Below are 21,471 nucleotides of genomic sequence, written 5' to 3'. Positions count from 1 at the left end.
TGACTTCCTGTGAGCACTGAAGTTTCCAAATGGAAATGTCACAGTCTCAATTTATTGCTTAATTTCTTTCCTATCCAAAGCAAAGGAATGAAGATAGGCTTTGCTTTCAATCAAGGCTTGAATTTTAAGTGGAATTTTCCATTGATTTATGAAGTGTTTAATTTTTTCCAATCTCCAGCAGACAAAGATGAACCCATCCATTCCGCTATGAATACTTCCCCCTTTGCCCAAACAATAGGATTCCATCATGTCTGTCAGTGGTTTTTGTAGCAGACTTATTAACCCATTAATGCACTTACAGTATTTCTCTTTTTTTATCCCTTGGAACTCCTCACATCCAGATTATCTTCCTTGTGGCTGCTCCTGAATGTGGGAGAGCAGTTTGGACGATATATTGTGTTTGAGATATTTTCCTGGTGAATTTCCCAAGACTGAAGAAGTGAAAACCCATGATGAGATTGGGAATATTTTCTTTGTTACTTGACCTGTGAGCTGCTTTTGTAGAGAGATTTTTTAGCTCTGTATAGGAAAATAAACTACCTTTTAGTGAGTCGAGGGTCTTTAATACCAAATCTTGCAAAAGGTTTGGTGGAATTCTTGCCTTTTGTCAGGAAGAAGGACACTAAGTAGGGCCCAAGGAAAGTGCTTTACAGACAGTCCCATCTCCACGGAGCTATTGTGTTTCCACTGGTAGGACTTTTCTCCTGCCCAGAGGTGGGAGACTGAACTCTAGGACCTTCACAGACTCCATTTTCTCTAACATGATTCCATTTTTATTGTGGTAGACTTTGCTCCTCCCTGTAAGCCATTAGCATCAAGAATTGAAGACATTAGTCAAAAGAAGGCATTTATCTGAAAGGGAAAGGGGAGCTTCCCCTGTTATCTCAGCATGGAGACAGTGGGACAACATCTGTCTCCTTCAGAACTTCTTCCCTTGTTTGGGTGCAGGGCTTCTGGATTCCAAACCATGGAAGGGAACAGAACAATCTCTGCTATGAGGTCTCTCAGAGAGATAGGCCATTCCCTATGCATGCATCCATCCATCCATTGATCCATATCACATTTCGTTAATTCAAAGAACATTTATTGGGCACTTACTCTGTGCCAAGTACCACACTGGGGGAGATGATAATATGAAACTTTCCTTCATTTTTAGCTCTCAGGTTAGTTGAAGAGAGGTGGCACAACTAGTAGTACTGCAATATATTAAGGACTGATACAGGTATGTAGAAAAGTGTGGCAGTAGTTAAGCAGTCCAATGTTGTTACATTTAAAAGGCATTAGAAAACAAGATACTGATGTAAGGTTGGGTGGGATATAGTGATTGTCTATTATTATCTCATCTTTGAATTAGTATAGAGAGTGTGTGTGTGTTTGTTCCCTTTTGGCTCTAGCCCACATGCTTACACAAGTTATATTTATAGAATAAAGACTTTTTCTCTTTTTTTAATAAAGATTTTATCTATTTATTCATGAGAGACACACACAGAGAGAGGGGGGTGGGCAGAGACACAGGCAGAGGGAAGAGCAGGCTCCATGCAGGGACCCTGACGTGGATCTCCATCCCGGATCTCCAGGATCACACCCTGGACTGAAGGCGGCGCTAAACCACTGAGCCACCAAGGCTGTCCAACTTCTGCCTTTTTCATGGAACATTATAAACAACATTTGGCATCCATATGCAAACAAATGTAAAACATATTTCCACACATGTGCATACACATACATTCATATGTCCACATATATGCACATATACATGCGTATACACACACACATAAATCTCTCTATAACTAAATCTGTATGTATTGATAGATCAGTTTTATGTGAATGTACATAAACTCAGTACATATGCATGTCTGTGCATATCTTTTCTTTATATTACTCAAATTTTAAGAGAGATAGTCTTTAAGGATCATAAGCAGGAATTGGATAAGATTAATTTGCTAAAATTTATATCCAGTGTTTTTTCTATGTCAACCAAGGATACCTAAGGGAGGAACTCTTTCCTCATTCTCACATATGTTTTATGTCTAGCACTCACGAGAATGTATAACAGAGACAGTTTTGAATGTGCTCTCTTAATTTTTTGATAGGGAAGTCAGAAGACATGAAGGGGCTTTAGCTCACTTGAGGTTGAAACACATTTGGTTGCTACCAGGTGGTAGATGTTAGGGTGTTGGAGAGGGGGAGATCATGTGGATGGCTTTGCCTCCTTGCATCAGAAAGCAAATGCTGGAATTTTTGGAACATAAATGTAGTGTAGAATGATGGAAAGTCTGTGGTATGTGTGTAAGTCTAAGAAGTTGTAGTTGTAGAACCCCTCAGGAAGGTGTCGGAATTGGCTATCGATATGCTACATTAACACTGTGAGCTGTAGTCATAGGTTATTATTTTAAGGCATTTTATTTATTCCATAGTACCCAGGTGGCAATACAAGATCATTAAACATTATGATAAAATAAAGCAAAACTAATATAACATTGTTTTACTCTGACATGCCAAAGATTTGATTATGGCTCTAAGTAAGCTATTTAAGAGTTTTTGATTAGAACCACACAGTATGTCTTCTGTCCTTCCTGATTATACAAATTCTGGATGTACAGGAAGAAGAGACCCCAGTTGGTTGGAGCTCCATCCTTGAGACCAGTTTAGACTACACGGAGTCATTTAAATCTAGTCTGTTGCTCCACAAAAATGTACTCCGTGTTTCCAGAAATTTGGGAACTAACTGAATTTCTGAGTTCCATAACACAGCTATAAAAGACCCATTGAACTACAGATCTCAAAACTCCTCAAATATATTAAACACAGAGATACAAACTGATGTGTTTTCAAATTATAAGCCCACTAAGTAAGTCTGTACAAGACTAAGAAAAAAACTTAGAGCTCTGGCTTTTCCTATCACATTCTAACTTCTGGGGTCAACAGTGCATCCTTGAGTTGCCAGTTAACTGTCTATGAGGATTGGTTCATTCAGTTTTTATTTTATTGACAATGTAAATCATTCATATCAGTGCATTCTGGATCACTGGGGTGGCAGTGTTACCAGGGTGTGGCACCATGGCCATTTTTGCAGTTGCGTTTCTGAGTCTTTTGGTAGGTTCCATTCTAACAATCAAGTTAAGGAGACAAAAACAAATATGTGCTTAACTGTTAGAGACTAAATGAGGTCAGACCATTCTGCACAGATGAAAATTTCTTAGATCGAATAGAAAGAAAAATGGTGAGAGCATTGAACATTATAAGGTGTACAGTAGGATTGGGTTGACAAACTTCACAGGACCTGTCACAGATGTCGTGTGTCAGTAGCAGTTTCATTTAATCCATGCCACATTATGATCTTAAATTTATGTTAATGTGGATATTATTCTTTTTTGTAGCCTTATTACTACATAATCTGTAATTTTCTTTTGATTTTAGAAATCTATATCACCTATAAAATGAGTTAATATGTATATAATGTTTATACATATTTAAGAAACACTGTAATTAAGACAAATTAGGTTAGCATTGGGGGCCTCTCAAGAATTGTTTTCCTTTATAATACTCAAGTTTGAGCAAAACTGTTCTATTCCACTATGATTCCCACATCATCATTTGAACGACGGGAACCCCTGCCTGGTAGCTAAGCCCTGGTTCTTAAATAAGCATTGCGCAACATCAATGACAAAGGCCCCCCTTGGCAAAGTTGGCTATTCCGGTGCATTCTGTACTTAGCACTGACTTTGTGGTTATGCCCTACATTCTCCTCAAAATGCTCAGCTGCGCTTGGTTGGGTGTGCTAGTCTTTTAAAATTAGAATAGCTTTCACAGGAGTCCACTGCAGCCCTGACTTGAGCATGGGGAAAGGAGACTCCACCAGCTGCAGGAGAAGAACTGCAGGATCTCAGAGCCACAGGAAGTCACAAGAGGAAGTGGGGCACCAAAGACCATCACTGAATTTCACAAAAATTATTGGAACACGTAATTGGCAAAGCACTGTTCTCTGCATCTCAACAGTATGCTCTTCTGTTTGTTCTTGTTGGCAGCACGATACATGGGAGTTTGTCACAGACAGAGGAGATGATGTTGAGTGGAGGAGATGTCACCGCCTTTCTGGCGATCTCCTACAACACGACACAAATCCCCAGCATCACGATGAGGTGATAGAGGACATCTGTGAGTCAGACAGGAAAGCAGACAGAGAAAGTTTACATGGAGCAAGGACAGCACAACAAAGGGTTAACTCAACAAAACAGTCAACTCGGGCATTAAGTAGATTCTCATAAAAATCTCATAAAATTCTCATTTTATATAAAATCAGTTTTGTTTATCTTTTGGGGTTTCGGGAGCTCGGTTTTGTCAGTGCAAGGAACCCAACAGATTAACCTAGGTTGTGGACCTCTGACAGATGGGAATCTGAATATGGGTAACAGGGTGCTGGCACATTTCACCTTAGGGCTTTTGCTGTAGAACTTCCTTTAGAAATGAGGATCTGGGATTAGAATTCTAAAAAGTTGGTTTACATGATTTCCTGTAACTGGGAGAGCAAAGTCTACATCAGTGAGTTTATTAATAAGTAGAACTGTCTTACCCCATCTCCTCACATAGTTGTTCTCCTCATCATTCAGTTGAGATCTTGGGTCTTAGCTGAAATGTTTCTTCCTCTGAGAGGCTTCCCTGGCTGCTATCTAAATCATTCCTCTACCCCCACTCCAACGTGTCACACTATGGGAAGTGCAGAGGCCTTACCTATTTCTCTCTGCAGGAGCTCCACTGCCTAGAAGAGTAATTATGGCCAATCTTACTGGATGTTTGCTGCATGCAGGGCATTCTTTGGTGCCCTTCGTTGTAACATTTAGTCCATACAGCAGCCATGTATGTTAGGAGCAATGATTAGCCTAATTTCTTAGAGGAAACTGGGGAGTGGAAGGGTGAGTTCATTGCCCAAGGTCATTTAGTTAATGAGGGTCAGGGGCAGAGTCATAGCAGAGACTCAGAAATATTTGTTGAAAAACCACATCACTGAAAATCACATTCTCTAAATGCAGGAACCCAAGCAAATCTCCCTGGTGCTGCTTTTGTTGAGAGGTGGGACCCAATTCTGCTTCATCCAATTTATCCCCAGCCCCACCCTTCCTGCAGAGCTCAGGAGATGGCTGGAGAGACATCTGTCTGCCTCTGTCCCCCTCTGTCCCAATCAGGTGTGCTTTAAAGAGCAACTTTTAATTCCTACAGGTTTTGCTGGGGCCAATGCTAAGCTTTTTTGAAAACACATATCTACCTTTTAAAGGCATTGCCCCATGACACTTCCCAGAGGTCCCTCTTTTCCTTACCTGAGAAGCTATAGAGACTGGAGAATCCCCTGCCTGTAATAAGTAAAGAGAGAGAAAGCTGAAGGTTTAAGAAAAGATCATGGAAGAGCCTCAGATAAATGTTTCTAAAATACAAACCTGACCATATATTCCCCTAATTAAACCAACAGTTTCCCACTGCCTTTAGGGCAAAGTTTATAGCAGGGTTCACAAAATCTTCTTTGAAAGAAGAAGAAAATCATTTTCTCCTTGGCTTTCTAAGGCAGGGGTTGGTAAACTTTCTGGAAGGGACCAGATAGTAAATATTTCAGCTATGGGCCATATGGTCCCTATTGCAACTACTTGACGTTGCCATTGTGGCGTGAAAGCATCTGGAGACAATATCTATATGAATACGTGTGGCTGGGTTCCAATAAAACTTTAGAGAAAGCTGAAATTTTCTTTCAAATCACTTTTCTGTGTCATAAAATATCATTCTTTTAGTTTTTTGGGAACCATATAAGAAGGTAAAAACTGTTCTTGCTTGTAGGCCAGAAAACAGCAGGTGGAAGCCTGGATTGGGCCCCTGGTCATGGTTTAGCAACTCTCCTCTAAGATGTGCAGCTACTAAAGGCCCCAGCCTTCCCAGACCCTGCTCACCCTTCATGTCACACCACTCTTCAGGTCAGGCTGAAAGATGACCCACACAGGTCTTCCCTAGGCCCCAGACTCGGGTGTATCACCTGGCCATGAACTCCCAATGCACCCTGCCTCCTCCACCACCACTGATAGTCATCTCCCTCTCTCCTGGCACTGAGCAGCTCTCTCCTTGCCAAATGATACGTTCTTGAAGACAAGGGCCATGTGGGTCTCCTTGAATTCTGAAACCCCAGTGTCCAGCCCAGCCCAGGGCGGGCACGCTGAGGTTTGGTTGACTTGCTCGGGCTGTTTGTACATCTCATTGTCTGTCATTATCCTGGACTGCATGCTCTGCCTGGAGGCTCAGCACTTCCTAATTCCTTGGGGGTGCTGGGGTTTAGGCTGCAGATTAGAAGAGTTTCAGGGTAGTCAGCAAACTTCAACTTCTTGGTTTGGCGTGTGCTATGGCGTCCCCGCCCCCCAGGTGGGAAGCCTTGAGTCGCAGGTGAGGGTAGTGTCTACAGGCACAACTGGTTTGGCAATTCAGTGAAAATGCTCAAAGCGGCTGTGCCTGTGGACGCAGCCCAGAGTGAACTCAACCACTGGGGGAAACAGAGAAGCTTACTACGGAGGGAGAGCTCCACCACCAGGACGCCCCCTGTCTGGTCCCGGAGGAGGCGCTTCCGTTTGTCACAGGTCTGAAGAACCCCAGCAGCAGCAGAGGACAGGGGAGGGGAAGGGAAGATGGGGGGGGGGGTGGCAAGAGAAATGCACACAGGGGAGAAGAGAAAGACCACAGATTAAAAACAGGAATGCCACACTTGACAGAGTCAAAATTCCTCAGTCAACAGATCTTAGTTACCTTATTTGTCTGCTTGCTCATTCATTCATTCATTCATTCATTCACTTATTAATTACCCAGAGTGGTATCTTCATCTCTTCTCTAACTTGGGAAAAGGACAACGCTTTACTTTGTTACCTGCAGTGACTCTCATTGCAGTGGTTTGAGAGGTGGACACTTGGAAAATATGTTCTGGTTCACTTTATTTTCTTTTTAAAATGTAGTGCCAATAATTACCCTTTCATCAACTGTGAAATATCTCTCTGCTCCCTCCTCTTTATGGTGCTCCTATGTGACCATTTTCTGGCCAAAAAAAAAAAAAAAAAAAAAGTGGGTAGAACTAGAGATTATAGTCTTTGTTCGATTGGTTACTACAGGCTATGTGAGCAGGTGTCCTTTTTCAGAAACACTGTGTTCCTTCTCACTGGGGTCTCCAAATACAGCAGGCAACAGTTCGCAATTTATCACTTTTAGGTCTAAGGAGGTGGTTCTCAAACCTGAGCATGCCTCAGAGTCACCTGGAGCAGCTGTTAAATCACAGATTTCTGGGCCTACACAGCGTTTCCAAATCAGGTGGTCTGGGGAGCCGAGAGTTTGCATCCCTAACAAGTTCACAGGTGATGCTGAAGCTGCCCTGACCACACTGTGGAACCACAGCCCGAAGGACCAGGTTCATACCTGGCTGCTACGGAAAACTGTCTCCCACCTGAACTCGCTATGCATGTTGGTCTGCATGAGTCTGCAGCAGCTTCTCAGGTGTGGAGGGGAAGCTGGTCCCTGGCCTGGGCTGCACTGAGCATGGCTGTGAACCAGGGGCCCCACAGCCCGGCCCTTCCTCTCACAAAGTCAGTTCAGCATTAAGTGGTGTTGGGAATTTCTGCAGCATCTCTCTGGCTCATTTCAGGTCTCAGAAACAGACCCTTATGCTGCCCAGGCAAGAGCTAAAAATACCCACCTTTTGCCTTCCATCCAGCACCTATTGCTACCAATTAGGTTTTGAATTTTCCTTGCGCTTTTAACTTTTTCAAAGCATTTCCATGTCTGTTCTTGTGCTCATTTTACTTAATATGACTCTCTGAAAAGAAAAGGGCCATCATGACCTATCACCACTGTCTTTAAAGATGAGAAAACGAGGCTCCAGAGATTGTGACATATGCCAGACCATGTAGCTTGTTGGTGGCAGGGTGGACAGAGCCTGACTGTCTGCCCCTACACCTAGTGCCCTTTCTTCCAGAATGCCCTCAGCATGCACATATGCTGGTCTGGTGACAATTCCCAGCTAAAAATACAGCTTCTCAAATACCCCCCCACCACCACCACCTCAGGTCATATTCTCATTCTGGAGAGAGTGGCTCACCACCGGGCAGGAGAGCTTCTCGCTGTCACAGATGAATGTCTCACAGTGTAACCAAACCTTAGAGAGTTTGGGGATGTTCTGGAACCGGAAAGCATTGAATTGGAAGGTGGCCCTGTGGTCTTTCCCATTCTCATGTACGAGGACTGTTTCATCTGTGGGGCAGCTGGAGCAGACAGGGTGAGGGGAGAAAAAATTAGCTCATGAACTCCAGCAAAACCTGAGGTAAATTCACAGACAACAGCAACACTTCCCTGGGTTTCTATACAGCATGTTATCCTTACAAAGCACTTCGACTGGCAGCACCTTGCCTATCCTTATGATATGAGGTCAAGTTGAGGAGCTATGGGATGGGCGTGCTAGTCTTCACTCTATAGACAGGGGACCGTGGGGTGAAGGGGAGTGACTTATGAGAAGACGCACACCTGGTAAGTCACCATACCTCTGTCCCCAAAAAACAGAAATCCCTGAGAGATGAAGTTGTCTGAAAGACCAGGACATGGACCGACTCCCGTATATGTACAAGATAAAGACACTGGTGCTGAGAACCGCATTTCCCGAAGTACTGCCAAAGCCACCTCAGCCAAGCCATATATAACATATTTCTCTGTGTACACTGTGAGGGTTTGCCACTGGGAGTTTGAATTTATGTTGTTATTTAAATTCTATATTATATAGTCACCTTTGTAAAAATTTGGTCATATTTTTAATACGGCACAGGGCAAAAAATGACTGGAGGAATGCCCTGTAAATGCTAATGCTGGCCATTATGGAGTGGTGCCATTATGGACCGTTTTTGCTTTCTTCTTATATCTCATATTTTTCCCCCAAATTCTCTAAAATGAAAATGTAGTATTTGCGAATTTCCAAAGTCCCAAAGGTAATCATTGATAATAATAGCAAAAATAATGACACAGATGGGTGTTTGTCAAAGTCAATGGTTCTTGCCTAGGGACCATTTTGCCCCCCCAGGAGACATTTGGTATTGTCACCATGACTAGTCAGGAGATGCTACTGACATGTAGTCAGTAGAGGCCAGGGATGCTACACAGCATCACACAGCAATGCACAGGACAGCCCCCTGTCCCCAAAAAAGAATGATCCAGCCCCGAATAATGTCAACGGCATTGAGACTAAACAAAACAAAACAAAACAAAAACAAACAAAACAAAACAAAAAAAACTTGGCTTAATCAAAATACTTTTTCATTTACCAAACATGTGCTAGTTCTCTAGTTAAGTGCCAGACATTTAGCAGGGTGTTGGGACCTGACATGATCGTTCTGGGCAATGTACAGTAAGGCCCACATGAACTTGGGGATTGTTGTCTGCAGGTGACAAGGAAGACCAGAGTCTGTCCCAAAGCTTAAGACCAGTGGACAGCACCACAGTGGACTCCAAAGTTAATGCCCCTCCCAGAGCATCTCTCTGACTCCATTGTCAATCCAACTCAAGGTACATTTACCAGAGATCCCTCCAGCTATCTGAGAGCCTTTGAGATGTGCCCTCTTCCATACATTCCATCAGAACCAGACATTAGGGGGCAAATTAGAAGTATAGGACTAAAGGAATGTCAACTCTGTCAGTTAGTGATTAAAACAAGAAGTGAACAGTCTATCTTACATCTGGACCAGGGGTCAGAAGCCTGGCCACGTTTGTGGTGACTCCTGAGCAATGACAGAGCTGGAGGCATTTTCCAAGTTGTGAAACAAGACCTTGGAGGATCATTTGGTCAATAAACCTGAGATCCTTGTATGAACTCAAGATGTGAGTCCTTAAAATAGCTCCTTGAAGCTGGAGTGTCCAAGGCATGGTACAGTCAGTGGAAAACAATGTAAACAGAGCTTTGTTGGGGGTGGGGAGGAGGCAAGGCCTGGGCAGGCTTAGATGTCTTGGCTCCGCTGCCTCTTGTCACCGGCTGTGGCACCTGCCCCTCTGTGACAGACATCTTGGGATGGTGGAAGGCCCAAGGGTGGCTCTTACAACATCACCACAAGAGTCTTCTCCACATCAGATTAAAATTCCTAATAATATAACTCTTCTAACCTCTCCAAATACACTTGAAAACTGGGTTTTCCTCCAAAAGGGCCCAGTGTGAACCAAAACTTCTGGGAGGTTATGGGAGAGGACTTTCTCATCCCTCCCCTTGGCACTGGTTTTTGTGTATCTCCAACCTCAAGGGGCCATTTTAGCTAGGCAGAAAGTGGAACTAGATGAGGGGATGAGGGCTTCTTTAATTTGGTCCTGCTTAGACATAGGTTCTCAGGGTTTGTCCAGGAACTCTCTGATGGGGTAGGTTAACTGTGTGCCTGCATGTGTGACAAGCACCCGAGGTAATTCCTATGCACACTAGAGTCTGCAGACTGCCTGTATAGACCACCACAAAGCCACAAGCATTCCTTTTTCTGCCATCTTGTACATCTGCAGGTTGGAAGTACCAGAGCGATTTGCAGGGAGACGCTTCCATGGTATGGCCGAGACTTTGCCCGGTTGCAGCCATTGTTTGAGAGAGGTTCCCAATGCCTGATCATAATTTCAGGTCCCTGTAGGTCAAGAATTTATTTCACAATCTCCCTGAAGTCATTTGATTGCACCATTGTCAACAGATCCTAAATGAATCCTTCAGTGACAGGTGTGACATCCAAATTAAGCTACTATTTCTGCAGGAAGCTTTGCTAGGTTGTTTAGATGTGGTTCTGCTGACCTGTCCTATCTACATCGCTTAGTAAATAATGCTGCCTGAGTTTGAACCCCAGATCATCCATCCCCTGACCATCTCTGGACTTTGGGCAAGTTTCTGAACGTGTCTATCCCTTAGACTTTTCCTCTATAAGATAGTGCTTAGTATGCTACCTACTTTATAGGGGGTTTGATAACACTGAAAATAATATTTGTAAGGCCCCTACCTAGAACATGCTTGGTATGTTGCAAGTGCTATATAAGCATTTGTTAAGTAAAAATAAATAGTTAAAGGTCCAAGTTGGCTCCACCTTTGTTATCTAATCATTTTTGTCCCTGGCCCCAATGTTTACTTAGCTCTGAAGGGTTCTGGCAGCGACATGGGCACACCGGTCTGTTTGGGGAACGGTCTCTTTCATATTTATAGTTCATTGTGTGGATGATGCCCACATCTCAGTCTAGCTCAAACTGTCCTCTGTTTTCCCAAGTTACGATTCTAAGTGTTTCTGGAAAATTGGTATCTTAAGCTCCACATGTCATCCCTGAATGCAAGGGGAACCCAACACATTTATCCAGAATCTTCTTCCCTACAACAAACAATTCCTCACCTTTACAACCCACTGATTTGTAAAGAAGCCACATATCTCTCAGGCTTCTTGCCCTGTTCTTCTCTCCACCCCATATCTGATTGGTTGCTAAATTTTGATGGTTTCTTCCTCCCATGGATGACCTTTCCATTTACTTGGCTGCATATCAGTTCAGGCCATGCCCTCTAATTTGGTCTTTCCACCTCCCATGTACTGCTTCTAAATCATCCCATGGATGACTTCCAAAATCATCTTTCTTTTGTACAATCCCAATGCTTTCATCCTCTAGTCAAAAAATTTTAATAACTCCCAACTATCTCCTGAATTAGTAACAAAATCAATGATATTATTTAAATTTGTTGTATACTGATTAGGTACTACATGCTTAACTTTTTACATGGATTATCTAATTTAGTCCTCATCAGGGTGCTGGTGACAGAATAATTGGATTTGACTTCTCCATAAATACTTTTCCATAAATACACATACACTAAGAATGTGACATTACTTAACCCCTTCTGTGCCTGTTTCCTCACCTAGAAAAGAGAGATGGTAGTAATGACGGTCTCTTGTAAGGCAAATGGGCTAATAATACATGATAAAGCTCTCAGAACTGCCCCTGGTACCCAGAAAGCACTATATAAATGTCTGCTTGTATCAGTACTCCATCTGGAAGCACAGAGGGTGTCACGGCATGACCCTAAGAGGCTTCATCTCTCCTTCCCAAGCTATCCCAAGCCAAAGTAGCCCCAGATCTGCCTGACCCCACTTCTCAGCACTGTGCTCTGGGGCACGGGACTTACCCCTTGTTGATGAGCTGCCACTGCAAGGGATACATGAAATCAGCTGATGGTGTGGCCCAACAGCTGTTCAAAACCACTTTAAACCTGGAAATGAAATAAAATGCTTAACTTTGAGCCAGAGAGTTGTATGCCTAGAAACATCTGGTAATTAAAGCTTCTTGGCTAATCTTTTTTCCTTTTCTTTGGCTTTAAAAATATAAATATGGAGGAAATATACTTACCTAATGCTCAATCCTTTGGCTTCTACTCCTGCAAACAGATCTGAACCGATTTCAGATGTCTCCAGGACAAAGGGGGCTTCCTTCTTAGTGGAGAACTTGGCATTCTTTGGAAGGAAATTGACACTGGGCATTATGACCTCTCAGACTGAGCAGATGGGTGTGACAGGAGCAGATGAACTGGGGTGGGGTGGGGTGGGGCACAGGCACATGAGACCACAGTGAGACCCTCCAGGACTGGAGAAGCTATACCTCCTAGGATGCTGGTGCCATCTGAGAAGGGATGAGGGAATCACATCTCTGGATTTGCTGGCCACAAGGAGACATATGCCGGTGAGGAACAAGATTTGGCTGACAGAAAAAAGGTGGAATCCAAGAATGCTGAAGCACTGAGCTTCACTTAATCACCCATAGAAATAGGGATAGAACATATACAACCTTGTTTTGCTCTTGCTCACCTCCACTATGTGCCTGAGGATATTCCAGCCTAGGTCAGAGGGCATATGATCTGATTCCAGTACAGTTAGCAACAAGGGCAACAGCAGTAACCTACTGATCACCTACTACGTGTCAGGCGCTGCTCTCTGTTTGAGATAGTTTCTATGTCAGGATATCCTGTATATTGAGATACATCTGGGAACAAAGTAAAGATCTCTGTCTCTAACCATCTAACATTCCAGCAAGGGATGCAGACAATAGACATTAGGCAAGTAAATTATATGACATGTTAGAATAGAATGTAGTACACTATATAGAAAAACTGCAACAAATGTAGAGGAGAGTAGGGTAAATTGGAAGTGCAAGGATGGGTAAGCTGTACCTTTAAACACTGTAGCAGTTAAGGAGGTCTCCTTGAGGTTGTGATAGGTGAGCCAAGACTTGAGGGAAGCAAGGAAGCCTGTGCTTCTAGGCTAAGTACTGATACAAAGAAATGCTTCTACAGTACATGTAGGCATCTCTGGAAGAATGCTCCAGCCAAAGCAAAGCACTGGGTGACAATATAGCTGGCAAGACAGCAAGGGGGCCGATATGCTGGAGCATGAGTAAGCAAAGGGGTGGGGGAAGGTAGGAAGTGAGAGGGGTAGGTAGTGAAGTGAGAGAGGCTATGGGGATGGATCCAGAAGACTGTGGTTGCAACTCCAAGTACAGTAGGGAGTTATGACCACAATTTGAGCACAGAAACAGCAGCCTTTGGTCACAGATGTGGTGTGTGTGGTCTTCACTTGGCCTCTTCATTAGGCAGTTGTGGGTGAGTTATTAAAAAATAGTATGTCAGTTGACTTACCCAAAGGAGGCTGATACCCATTCATTTAGTTTCATTCAACTTTAGTACCATCCTTTAGCTACTCTGTGAGTTTAGCCTCTGGAGACAAAAGCATCATGACAGAAGGACAAGGTTCCTAGGCTAATCCTAGTTCCCACACTAAATTATGGGCAAGTCAGACTTTTAGGCCTCAGTTTCCCCTTCTGAAAAATGTGAGTGACCTTTGCCTTCATCAGCCTTGGAGAAATGTTTTTATGATGGTGACTTTATGTAATAGATGCGTAAAGCTTAAACCAGGATATTAGTTAAAAGATTGAGTTTCATGGACTTAGAGATTTGCAAAACTGCAATGAGTAAACAGTGTCAGCAAGGATATCTAGTTACAACGGACTTTAGCCCCCTAACGGGGTCCAATTCAGGGCATTTGCTGAGAGGCCTCAGAATTATCTTGTAGTGGCTCTCACATTTATTTTCCCTGATTGAAGGTCCAGCTAGGGTTCCAAGTCAATCACTCAGAAGTCAGTTCTTTTATTCCTGTCTGCCACCCCCTGCACCACTTCAATAGTTGGAATAATTGAATAATAATGCTCTTAATCATAAGTGATTTACTAGCTTACTATGCATTTGAAGCAGCAGATTTACAATGGTTGTTAGTGTTTAATTATTTTCCGAGATTTGTCATATTTCAAGAGACTGTTTACAAATGTGAGACCTAACCTGGGGACCACAATGCAGTCCCTAGCTTATCTGCAGGTACATTTCCCAGCCCCATCTTCCAGGGACCAGCCAATTGGGTACCAGAATATTGGAATAATGTCTGTATTTGCAGAAGAGCTAGGATGATTCTGTTACAAAGTAGAGAAGAGAATCTGCACCATTAATTCCATTTCTGAAACAAAATACTTTGTTGGTCAATTTCTCCACTTCTCACCTTATAGCTAAGGCAATTCTCAGCATGATTTCCTCCTACTTTCTTTATAACGTAAGTTAGAGATCTATTTCCAGATAACTTCATCCTATAATACCTAGACCATTTGTTTTGGCATTCCTGGAAACATAGAGACAGCACATAAACTATTCATTTGTGGAACAAGATGGAAGAACACAGGGCTTGAAAAATCAAGCCTTCCAGTCCCTTCACTTGATGGAAAGATTGAGTCACAATCGTCCATTGACACAGTTAGGATGGGTACATCTGCTTAATAGCAGTTCACGTGGGCAAGATCTGGGGGCTGGTGTTGCTCACAAGCTCAATGTGAAATAGAAATGAAAGAAAATTGCACAAAGCTAATATTATTCTACATGTTCCCAGAATCTTTCAGAAATAAGAAGGTCACCCCTGACCCACTGTGGCCCACAGAGATCTGAAAAGACCTACAATATAATATTTCATTTCTGGGCTCTGCATTTTAGCAGGGTCAGTGGCCAACTGGATCGTTCTCAGAGGGAAGGGTAGGATGATGGAGCACCAGTGGTGGGGTGATGTTGGAGAAGATAAACTTGAGATAGGTGAAGGGCCATCAACAACACCATGACTCAGTATTATTTCAGAAGACAGACCATGACCAATGGGATATCAGATTTCACATGCTGATCTAAAATGGGAAGGGCTCGCTTGCCCTTTTCCTTTGGTAAGGAGCCTACCCTCTAGCGATCTTATAGAAGGGCTTTGGACTTTGGGTGGAAGGTCAAGGTTGATCACCTCGGAAGATTGTTCTGGCTTTGGAAGTCTATGAATTTGGCCTCTATTGCTTGCATTTGTTCCATCCCAAGCCTTTTCCTTGGTCTTGGTTTAACTGAGAATGGCTAACACTATTTCGATTGTATAAAAGTTAACCTAATCCCATACTGATGTTGATGTACAAAGGTAACAACCGTACAAAGGTAACAACCCTATAAAGGTAACTGGTGGTGCTAGGAGCTCTCAGAGTTTTCATTTTAAATGGAGTCAAAGGCTGTGATCATGAGTTTGGCTACTTTCACAGGCACTTATCTTGTGCCAGGTAGTATGCTAAGTGCTTTATAAAAATAATTTTATTGGGATTCCTGGGTAGCTCAGCAGTTGAATGTCTGCCTTCGGCTCAGAGTGTGATCCTGAGTCTGGGGATCGAGTCCTGCATCAGGCTCCCTGGGAAGAACTTCTCCCTCTGCCTATGTCTCTGCCTCTCTCTGTGTGTCTCTCATGAGTAAATAAATAAAATATCTTTTAAAAATAATAATAATTTTATTTAATCCTCCTAATAAATGCATGGGGCAAGTGCTATTATTATTTTTATTTAACAAATGAATACATGAAGGCCCAAAGAGGTTAACTGCCTTACTGAATGTCACACAACTAGTAAATGATAGAACTAGACCTTAAACCAGTGGGCCAATGGCAGACTATTTTCTTAAGCACACTGATAGTCTACTTCTACAAGCTGACTACCTTCCTTTATTTTGGATTGGGGACCAAAATGACTTTTCGCCAGGAACACCAACTATGGGCTATTGGCAGGAGTGAGTGAGAGGGGGTAGACGGAGAAGAAAGGAAGCATGTTGAGTAGAACTGGTGGCTTTGGAGTCCAGCATTCGGAGCTCTTGGAATCCGAAGCAATTAGCCGTGCATTGATTCTTTTGTGCAATCTAGGGCACAGCTCTCTCTCTGGTAATTTGATGGAAATGTATGCAGGGGGCAGCTGTTGCTTCAGAAACACACAAGAATGCTCTCAGAGCGGAAGGAGGGAGGAGAAGAAAAATACCAGTCTCATGGGTCAGGCATAGGAAACCAAGCCCATGGTAAGAATATTGATCAGTATAAAAGTTTTTGTTGCAACATCAGACCCCCTTTTTGTTGAGGTCATTGGTCCTGTAAAGGTCTTGATGGGCCCCAGGGGACGCCTTAGCTTCTTTCTAGAACAGTTCAAGGAAGTGTCCTGTTAAGTCTGTCTATCCAGCCCAGGGGATGGTGTGGGTGATGATGAGGCTATACTTCTTTTTTTACTTCTTAAAAATTTTCTTTTCCAATTCTGAGATTTGATATTTATGTCTGAAACTTAGCCCAACATGGCTGATGATGGATGATAGTTTTTGATAATCCTGGTGCCTATTACAAGCTGTCATAAATCAGCATAAGATCATATCTATAATTTTATCTGGTTAAAATAACAATCATGCACATCTGGACGAGGACTCAGTAGTAAAGACAACCCATCACCATGATGTCCCCTGAGACTGTTGTTGATAAGTGAGCCTGTTTTTCTCTCTGGATAGCCTTCATCAGTTACTGCAATGATGTAGCCATCTTTTAATCCCCCTGCTGGTCCACACTGCATTAACCCTCCTGATTATAGGCCCAGGGCCTATATGGGATTCCTTTTCTCTGGACTTAACCATTACTGATGTGTGGTCAGCAGCAGATCTAGGTTCTTTGGGACCTTAAAGCTTCTATAATTTATAGAGTTCTTTTTCATAAAGAGAGTCAAAATGTTGAATATGAAATTAGACACAGGACCTTAAATGAGGCCAGCGCGAGATAGAGGTCATGAAACCTCAGCTCCATCCCCTTCTCCCCTTCATTGGAAGTAAACATCAGAGAGCAGAGCTGAGAGATCTGTATGCTAGACTGGGCACTGCTTCACACTACCTGTGGAATCATGGGCACATCATTTCCTCCTTCTGGGCTGCAGATCTTTGTCTGTAAATGGACCAGGTGACTCTAAGATCCCTTTTAGAGGATCTCTCACCTTCTGAATTGATAACTTCTAGGCAGTGCATTGGTAGCTTCTAGGCAGCGGGTAAAGCAAGTTCAGAGTTCAAGGTCAGTGGAGTTCCAGGTAATATAGTCGTTTCCTTTGTGAAATGAATGGGCTGGACATGATGGCTTGTAAGGATATCTCCCAGTTCTAATGTTCTATGTAAAAGTTTCTATTTCTGCCTGCATCTTCCTCCAACCAACTGGAGTGTCACTATAAGTATGCCTCTCATTGGAAGCTGCAGGTTTAAAAAACAAAACACCCCTTCCAAACAGAAGGGCAGCTGGGCTAATGGCTGTTGCACATTTAGTTTTATTTTGAGAAATCAAAGTGTGCTTTTAACTTCAATGTCAATAGAAGCAGCATGCCCAAAGTAGACCAAGAGGAAGCCCACTCTCTGATGGCTTTGGATACCAAAGAACTAAGGAGCAGAGGGCAAACCTGACCTTTCTCCTTAGCTCTGTCCCAGGTAGGAAAGTCATAACTCTGTGCCAAATGCTTTAGCAGGAGCTAGACTCTAATATCAATCTCTGGAATGGGTTGCAGTGGAAACTTAATCTGGCTTAAGAGTTAGATGTTGTCTGTCTTATTGCCTATTGACCTTCGACAACTCACAGGATTGCTCTCTCCTCGGTTTTCTTATAAAATGGGCACATAGGCATTACATCTCTGTGGAACCTTTTTTGGCTCCTCTGTCCAGTCTATGAATCTACCTTTCTGTGGCATCTAGTCCTTGAAGAGGGGTACAAGTAGACCAAAGCTGATGTCTTCATTTGAATTCAAGAATGGGGTTCTGCATAGAGATTAGGGAAGAGCAAATCCTGAGGAAGCATCCCATCATCTCCTGAACAGGCCACAGGGCACTAATGAGAACCCAGAGACCACTTACAGTGTAGAAGTTGAGAGACAATTGGCTTTCGAATGTGCCCATGCTCCCGTTCTTCACATGAACAGTGGCCACTCTGGAAAGGGGAGAGAATTTTGCATAAGGACTGAAACATACCTGACTGTCAGGGACTGCAGGTCACACGCAAGGCAGCCAGCCCTCTACGCTCAGAGCCACTTACCTTTGGTCAAAGGCAGCCTGGTTTACCAAGTAGGTGGAGTGGTAGGTGCAGGAGAAGGAGTAGTTCACAGGCTGGTTCTTTACTATCACTGTGCTGTCATTGGAAACGATGTGGCTGTAGAAGTGGTAGATAGGAGGCTTGTACTGGAGAAAGAGGGAAGGCAGTTAGGGTGGCCTTGGACCGCATGACGAGAATGAGTTGGCTGGGAAAAGTGATCTAAGATGGTCAGACCTATGGGAAGGTGTCAGTGGTGAGCTGAGAATTTCTGCAGAGTTCTTGACTAACCAAAAAGTTCAACTAAGATTATTTAGAATAATCTAGGTCAAAGATTGTACACTTATAAGAAATTCATATACCCATTCGGCTTCTGGCCAAACGAAGTGGCTAAAGGATCTCTGTGTCCCAGTACCAATTTGTTAATCCATTTCTCCCATCCAAGTAATCTTACATGAATGCCTTCACCCATCTCTTGTTTCTAGAACATTACATCATTATTTGCTTTTCCCCTTTTCCAATAATGAGCAGTCTTTCTGTGACTTTTTCCTCTGGCTTGTTGAACTCTAAGATTTCAGAATACTGGAATTGGAAGGGATCTCAAACATCTGTGTGAGAGGTGACCTGCTTAAGACCACACAGATGATTTCTAGTTCCCTCTTTCAGGAGACTCAAACACATGATGATTCTGTTAATCATGTCCATGAGTCTCTAAATCACAGTCCTTGTGGGGACTTTAGGAAAAGGAAGTGACCCTGGGGAGCTCTTTGTTTTCATTTTATGAGACCCCGTTTATGTCTAGTTTTTTGCAGTCAAGGTAATAGGAATACTAGGGGTGAGCAGCAGAGCAGCCTCCCTTCGTGACTACACCCCTACTGGTTTTGTGGCTCCCAGCTTGTGACTTTACTGGGAGGTCTCCTATGTCTCCTCTGTCACACAAGGACATTCGGCAAGAGGTTGCATGTGGTTCCTTTCAATTCTGATTATCTGTCCCAGGTACTTCACGAGACCCAATTATGAATTGTATTATACTTTGGTTACTCCTTTAAAATGCCTTTCCAACTACTTCAAAGTCTTGGTCAGAAGAAGTCCCACCATCTAACCTGGAAGGATGGTAGCTTGTGAGCCCAAGCTCAGAACTCAAAGCAAGATGGAGATGGGAAATGTATGTTGTTTACTCATGGAAGGTGGCTTAGTTCGCTCAGGCACAAAATTAGGAGAATATAATTCAAATCCAAAGAGTCACTTAAACAAGGCAGATGAGAAGAAATTAAATAACACTAACATCCCAGAATATAAAAGTGAGGATTGGCTTTTAAAAGGAAATTGGTGAATTCTTAATCCTTTTTAAGGGCGGGCCATAGATGTCTTATTTTCAGGGCCCAGTTGGGTAATCTTAGCAACTCCTCATTGGGTGGCCTGGACTTACCTCAGACTGGGTACCACAATAGGACTTGTTTTTAGGTGACAAATCTGGTATCACAAACTGATAGTAACCTCCTTCGTGGACACCATTGTAACACAGCCCACCGAGTGCCAGCTGATGCACTTCCCAGCCATAGGGACACTCGGGGATTTTGGTGATGATGGTTTTGGGATAACAAAACACAAGAATGACATCTAGAAAGAGGATACACAGGGTTTGAAATCAGATATGAAAATCATATTAATCTTCATAGAGAACAGTGGGTTCTAGGCACACCTGAACATGAAAAGCAGTTGATTAAAAATACTTTCCTCACTATTCTTCATGACTGTGGTGAATGTTTTCCCTAAACCTCAGTCACTGAAGCTCTGCCTTTACAGTTTCTGTTACATTTTTGTGATATCTGCTCCATCCTTAATATGTACTCAAGACTGGTCTACTTTTAAGCTTTCATCTATTTTCAGGGATATATCTGTGAAGCCAGATTGAATGGATTAGAAATATATTTCAGTTTAGAAATATATACAAATTTGCATGCCCATGAAAGTGAGCACATCATTTAAAATTTTTAAAAATGTCCATTTCATATGTAGCACTGTGAAACCTAATTTATGGCACAGGACAAAAATTCGGTAGGTCAAATAGGAAATAGATTATGTATTTATGAAATTATAATACATTATTATTTATTGATTGAAAATAAATATTTTTATATCTATTTATGTATCTATCCATTCATCTATCTAGGATTTTCTAATTTTAAAAAAGTCTAAGTTTATCCACTACACTGTTATTTCCTACGGAAAAGTCTGGCTGGGCCTGGAGGCTTCACTGGGTCTATGTGGCTACAATACTGCATTTTGATGAAAAGAGAAACAGAGCTCTGAGCTTTGCAAAGTGTCTTAGGAAACTTCCCTTTCCAGGAAGATGGGCTAGCCCAGGACATACCTGCTTTATTCGGAGTGCAAGATCTCGCAGAGGCTTCCGCGAAGACAGCCAACAGGACAAAGGCCCTCATCACCATCTCTTCTCAGAACCCTCTCTTTGCCAGGTGGCCAAACCAAGCTGGCCAAAGGTTCACAGTCCTGCCAGAGAGCCCGAGCCTCGATCATTCTAGGTCAGAAACATGAGCGAAAAGTTAAAATCAAGATGAAAACAAAGCAGCACACACAGTCTTGGGGGAAAATTTTCCAGGGAGATCAATAATTCTGTCCCTCTTTCTTAATGGTTCCTTGTCTGTGCTGAGAGGCAAAAAGTGGGGCTCCTACCACTGGGAACGTCAATGACACATGCGGTTGCTCACGTTCCCGAATGTTTCATTCTCTCTGGACCGTAGAGGCTGCCTCCCAGATGCTCCCCAAACCTCCGACTTCAGTCCTCGCTCGACTTTATATCAGCTGAGGATGTAAAAGAAACCGGCTCCAGATAAATCACAATGAACATGCATTATCCACTGTGGGGGGAAATAAAGGGAAACCTTGCACAATAATCCAATGGGAAGCTCAAGTTCAGCCACTTGAATCTAATTTCTTTTACTTCACAGAGTTGGAAAAAACCTTTTTTTTTTTTTTTTTAACTGCTTCAACCAGGATT

The 21,471-nt window shown here is 42.9% G+C and overlaps 1 protein-coding gene across 1 annotated transcript; it reads right to left on the bottom strand.

The window, feature by feature from the left end:
* Positions 1 to 3,909: 3,909 nt before the first annotated feature.
* TECTB (tectorin beta) lies at positions 3,910 to 20,902 on the bottom strand. Its single transcript, XM_055300448.1, has 10 exons — positions 20,827 to 20,902; positions 19,882 to 20,072; positions 18,459 to 18,601; positions 18,281 to 18,353; positions 12,397 to 12,500; positions 12,176 to 12,259; positions 8,111 to 8,273; positions 6,538 to 6,610; positions 5,316 to 5,348; positions 3,910 to 4,156 (listed from the first exon to the last, which is right to left on the bottom strand). The coding sequence occupies exons 1-10, from the start codon at positions 20,900 to 20,902 to the stop codon at positions 4,107 to 4,109; spliced, it is 990 nt and encodes a 329-aa protein (XP_055156423.1). The 3' UTR covers positions 3,910 to 4,106.
* Positions 20,903 to 21,471: the final 569 nt, after the last annotated feature.

The sequence above is a fragment of the Nyctereutes procyonoides genome, unplaced genomic scaffold (assembly GCF_905146905.1).
Source record: "Nyctereutes procyonoides isolate TBG_1078 unplaced genomic scaffold, NYPRO_anot_genome, whole genome shotgun sequence".
In the NCBI taxonomy this organism is placed as follows: domain Eukaryota; kingdom Metazoa; phylum Chordata; class Mammalia; order Carnivora; family Canidae; genus Nyctereutes; species Nyctereutes procyonoides.
Note: the sequence above shows the minus strand (reverse complement) of the source record. Positions and strands in the feature narration are given on the sequence as shown.

Excerpts from the sequence above, each read along its gene's own strand:
- TECTB (XM_055300448.1), bottom strand. The coding sequence starts at position 20,902 with ATGGTGATGAGGGCCTTTGTCCTGTTGGCTGTCTTCGCGGAAGCCTCT. Across the intron at positions 18,602-19,881 it reads ATTGTGGTACCCAGTCTGAG|TACAAGCCTCCTATCTACCA; the intron begins GTAAGTCCAGGC and ends CTCTTTCTCCAG. Across the intron at positions 4,157-5,315 it reads CAGTCTCTATAGCTTCTCAG|ATGTCCTCTATCACCTCATC; the intron begins GTAAGGAAAAGA and ends TCTGACTCACAG.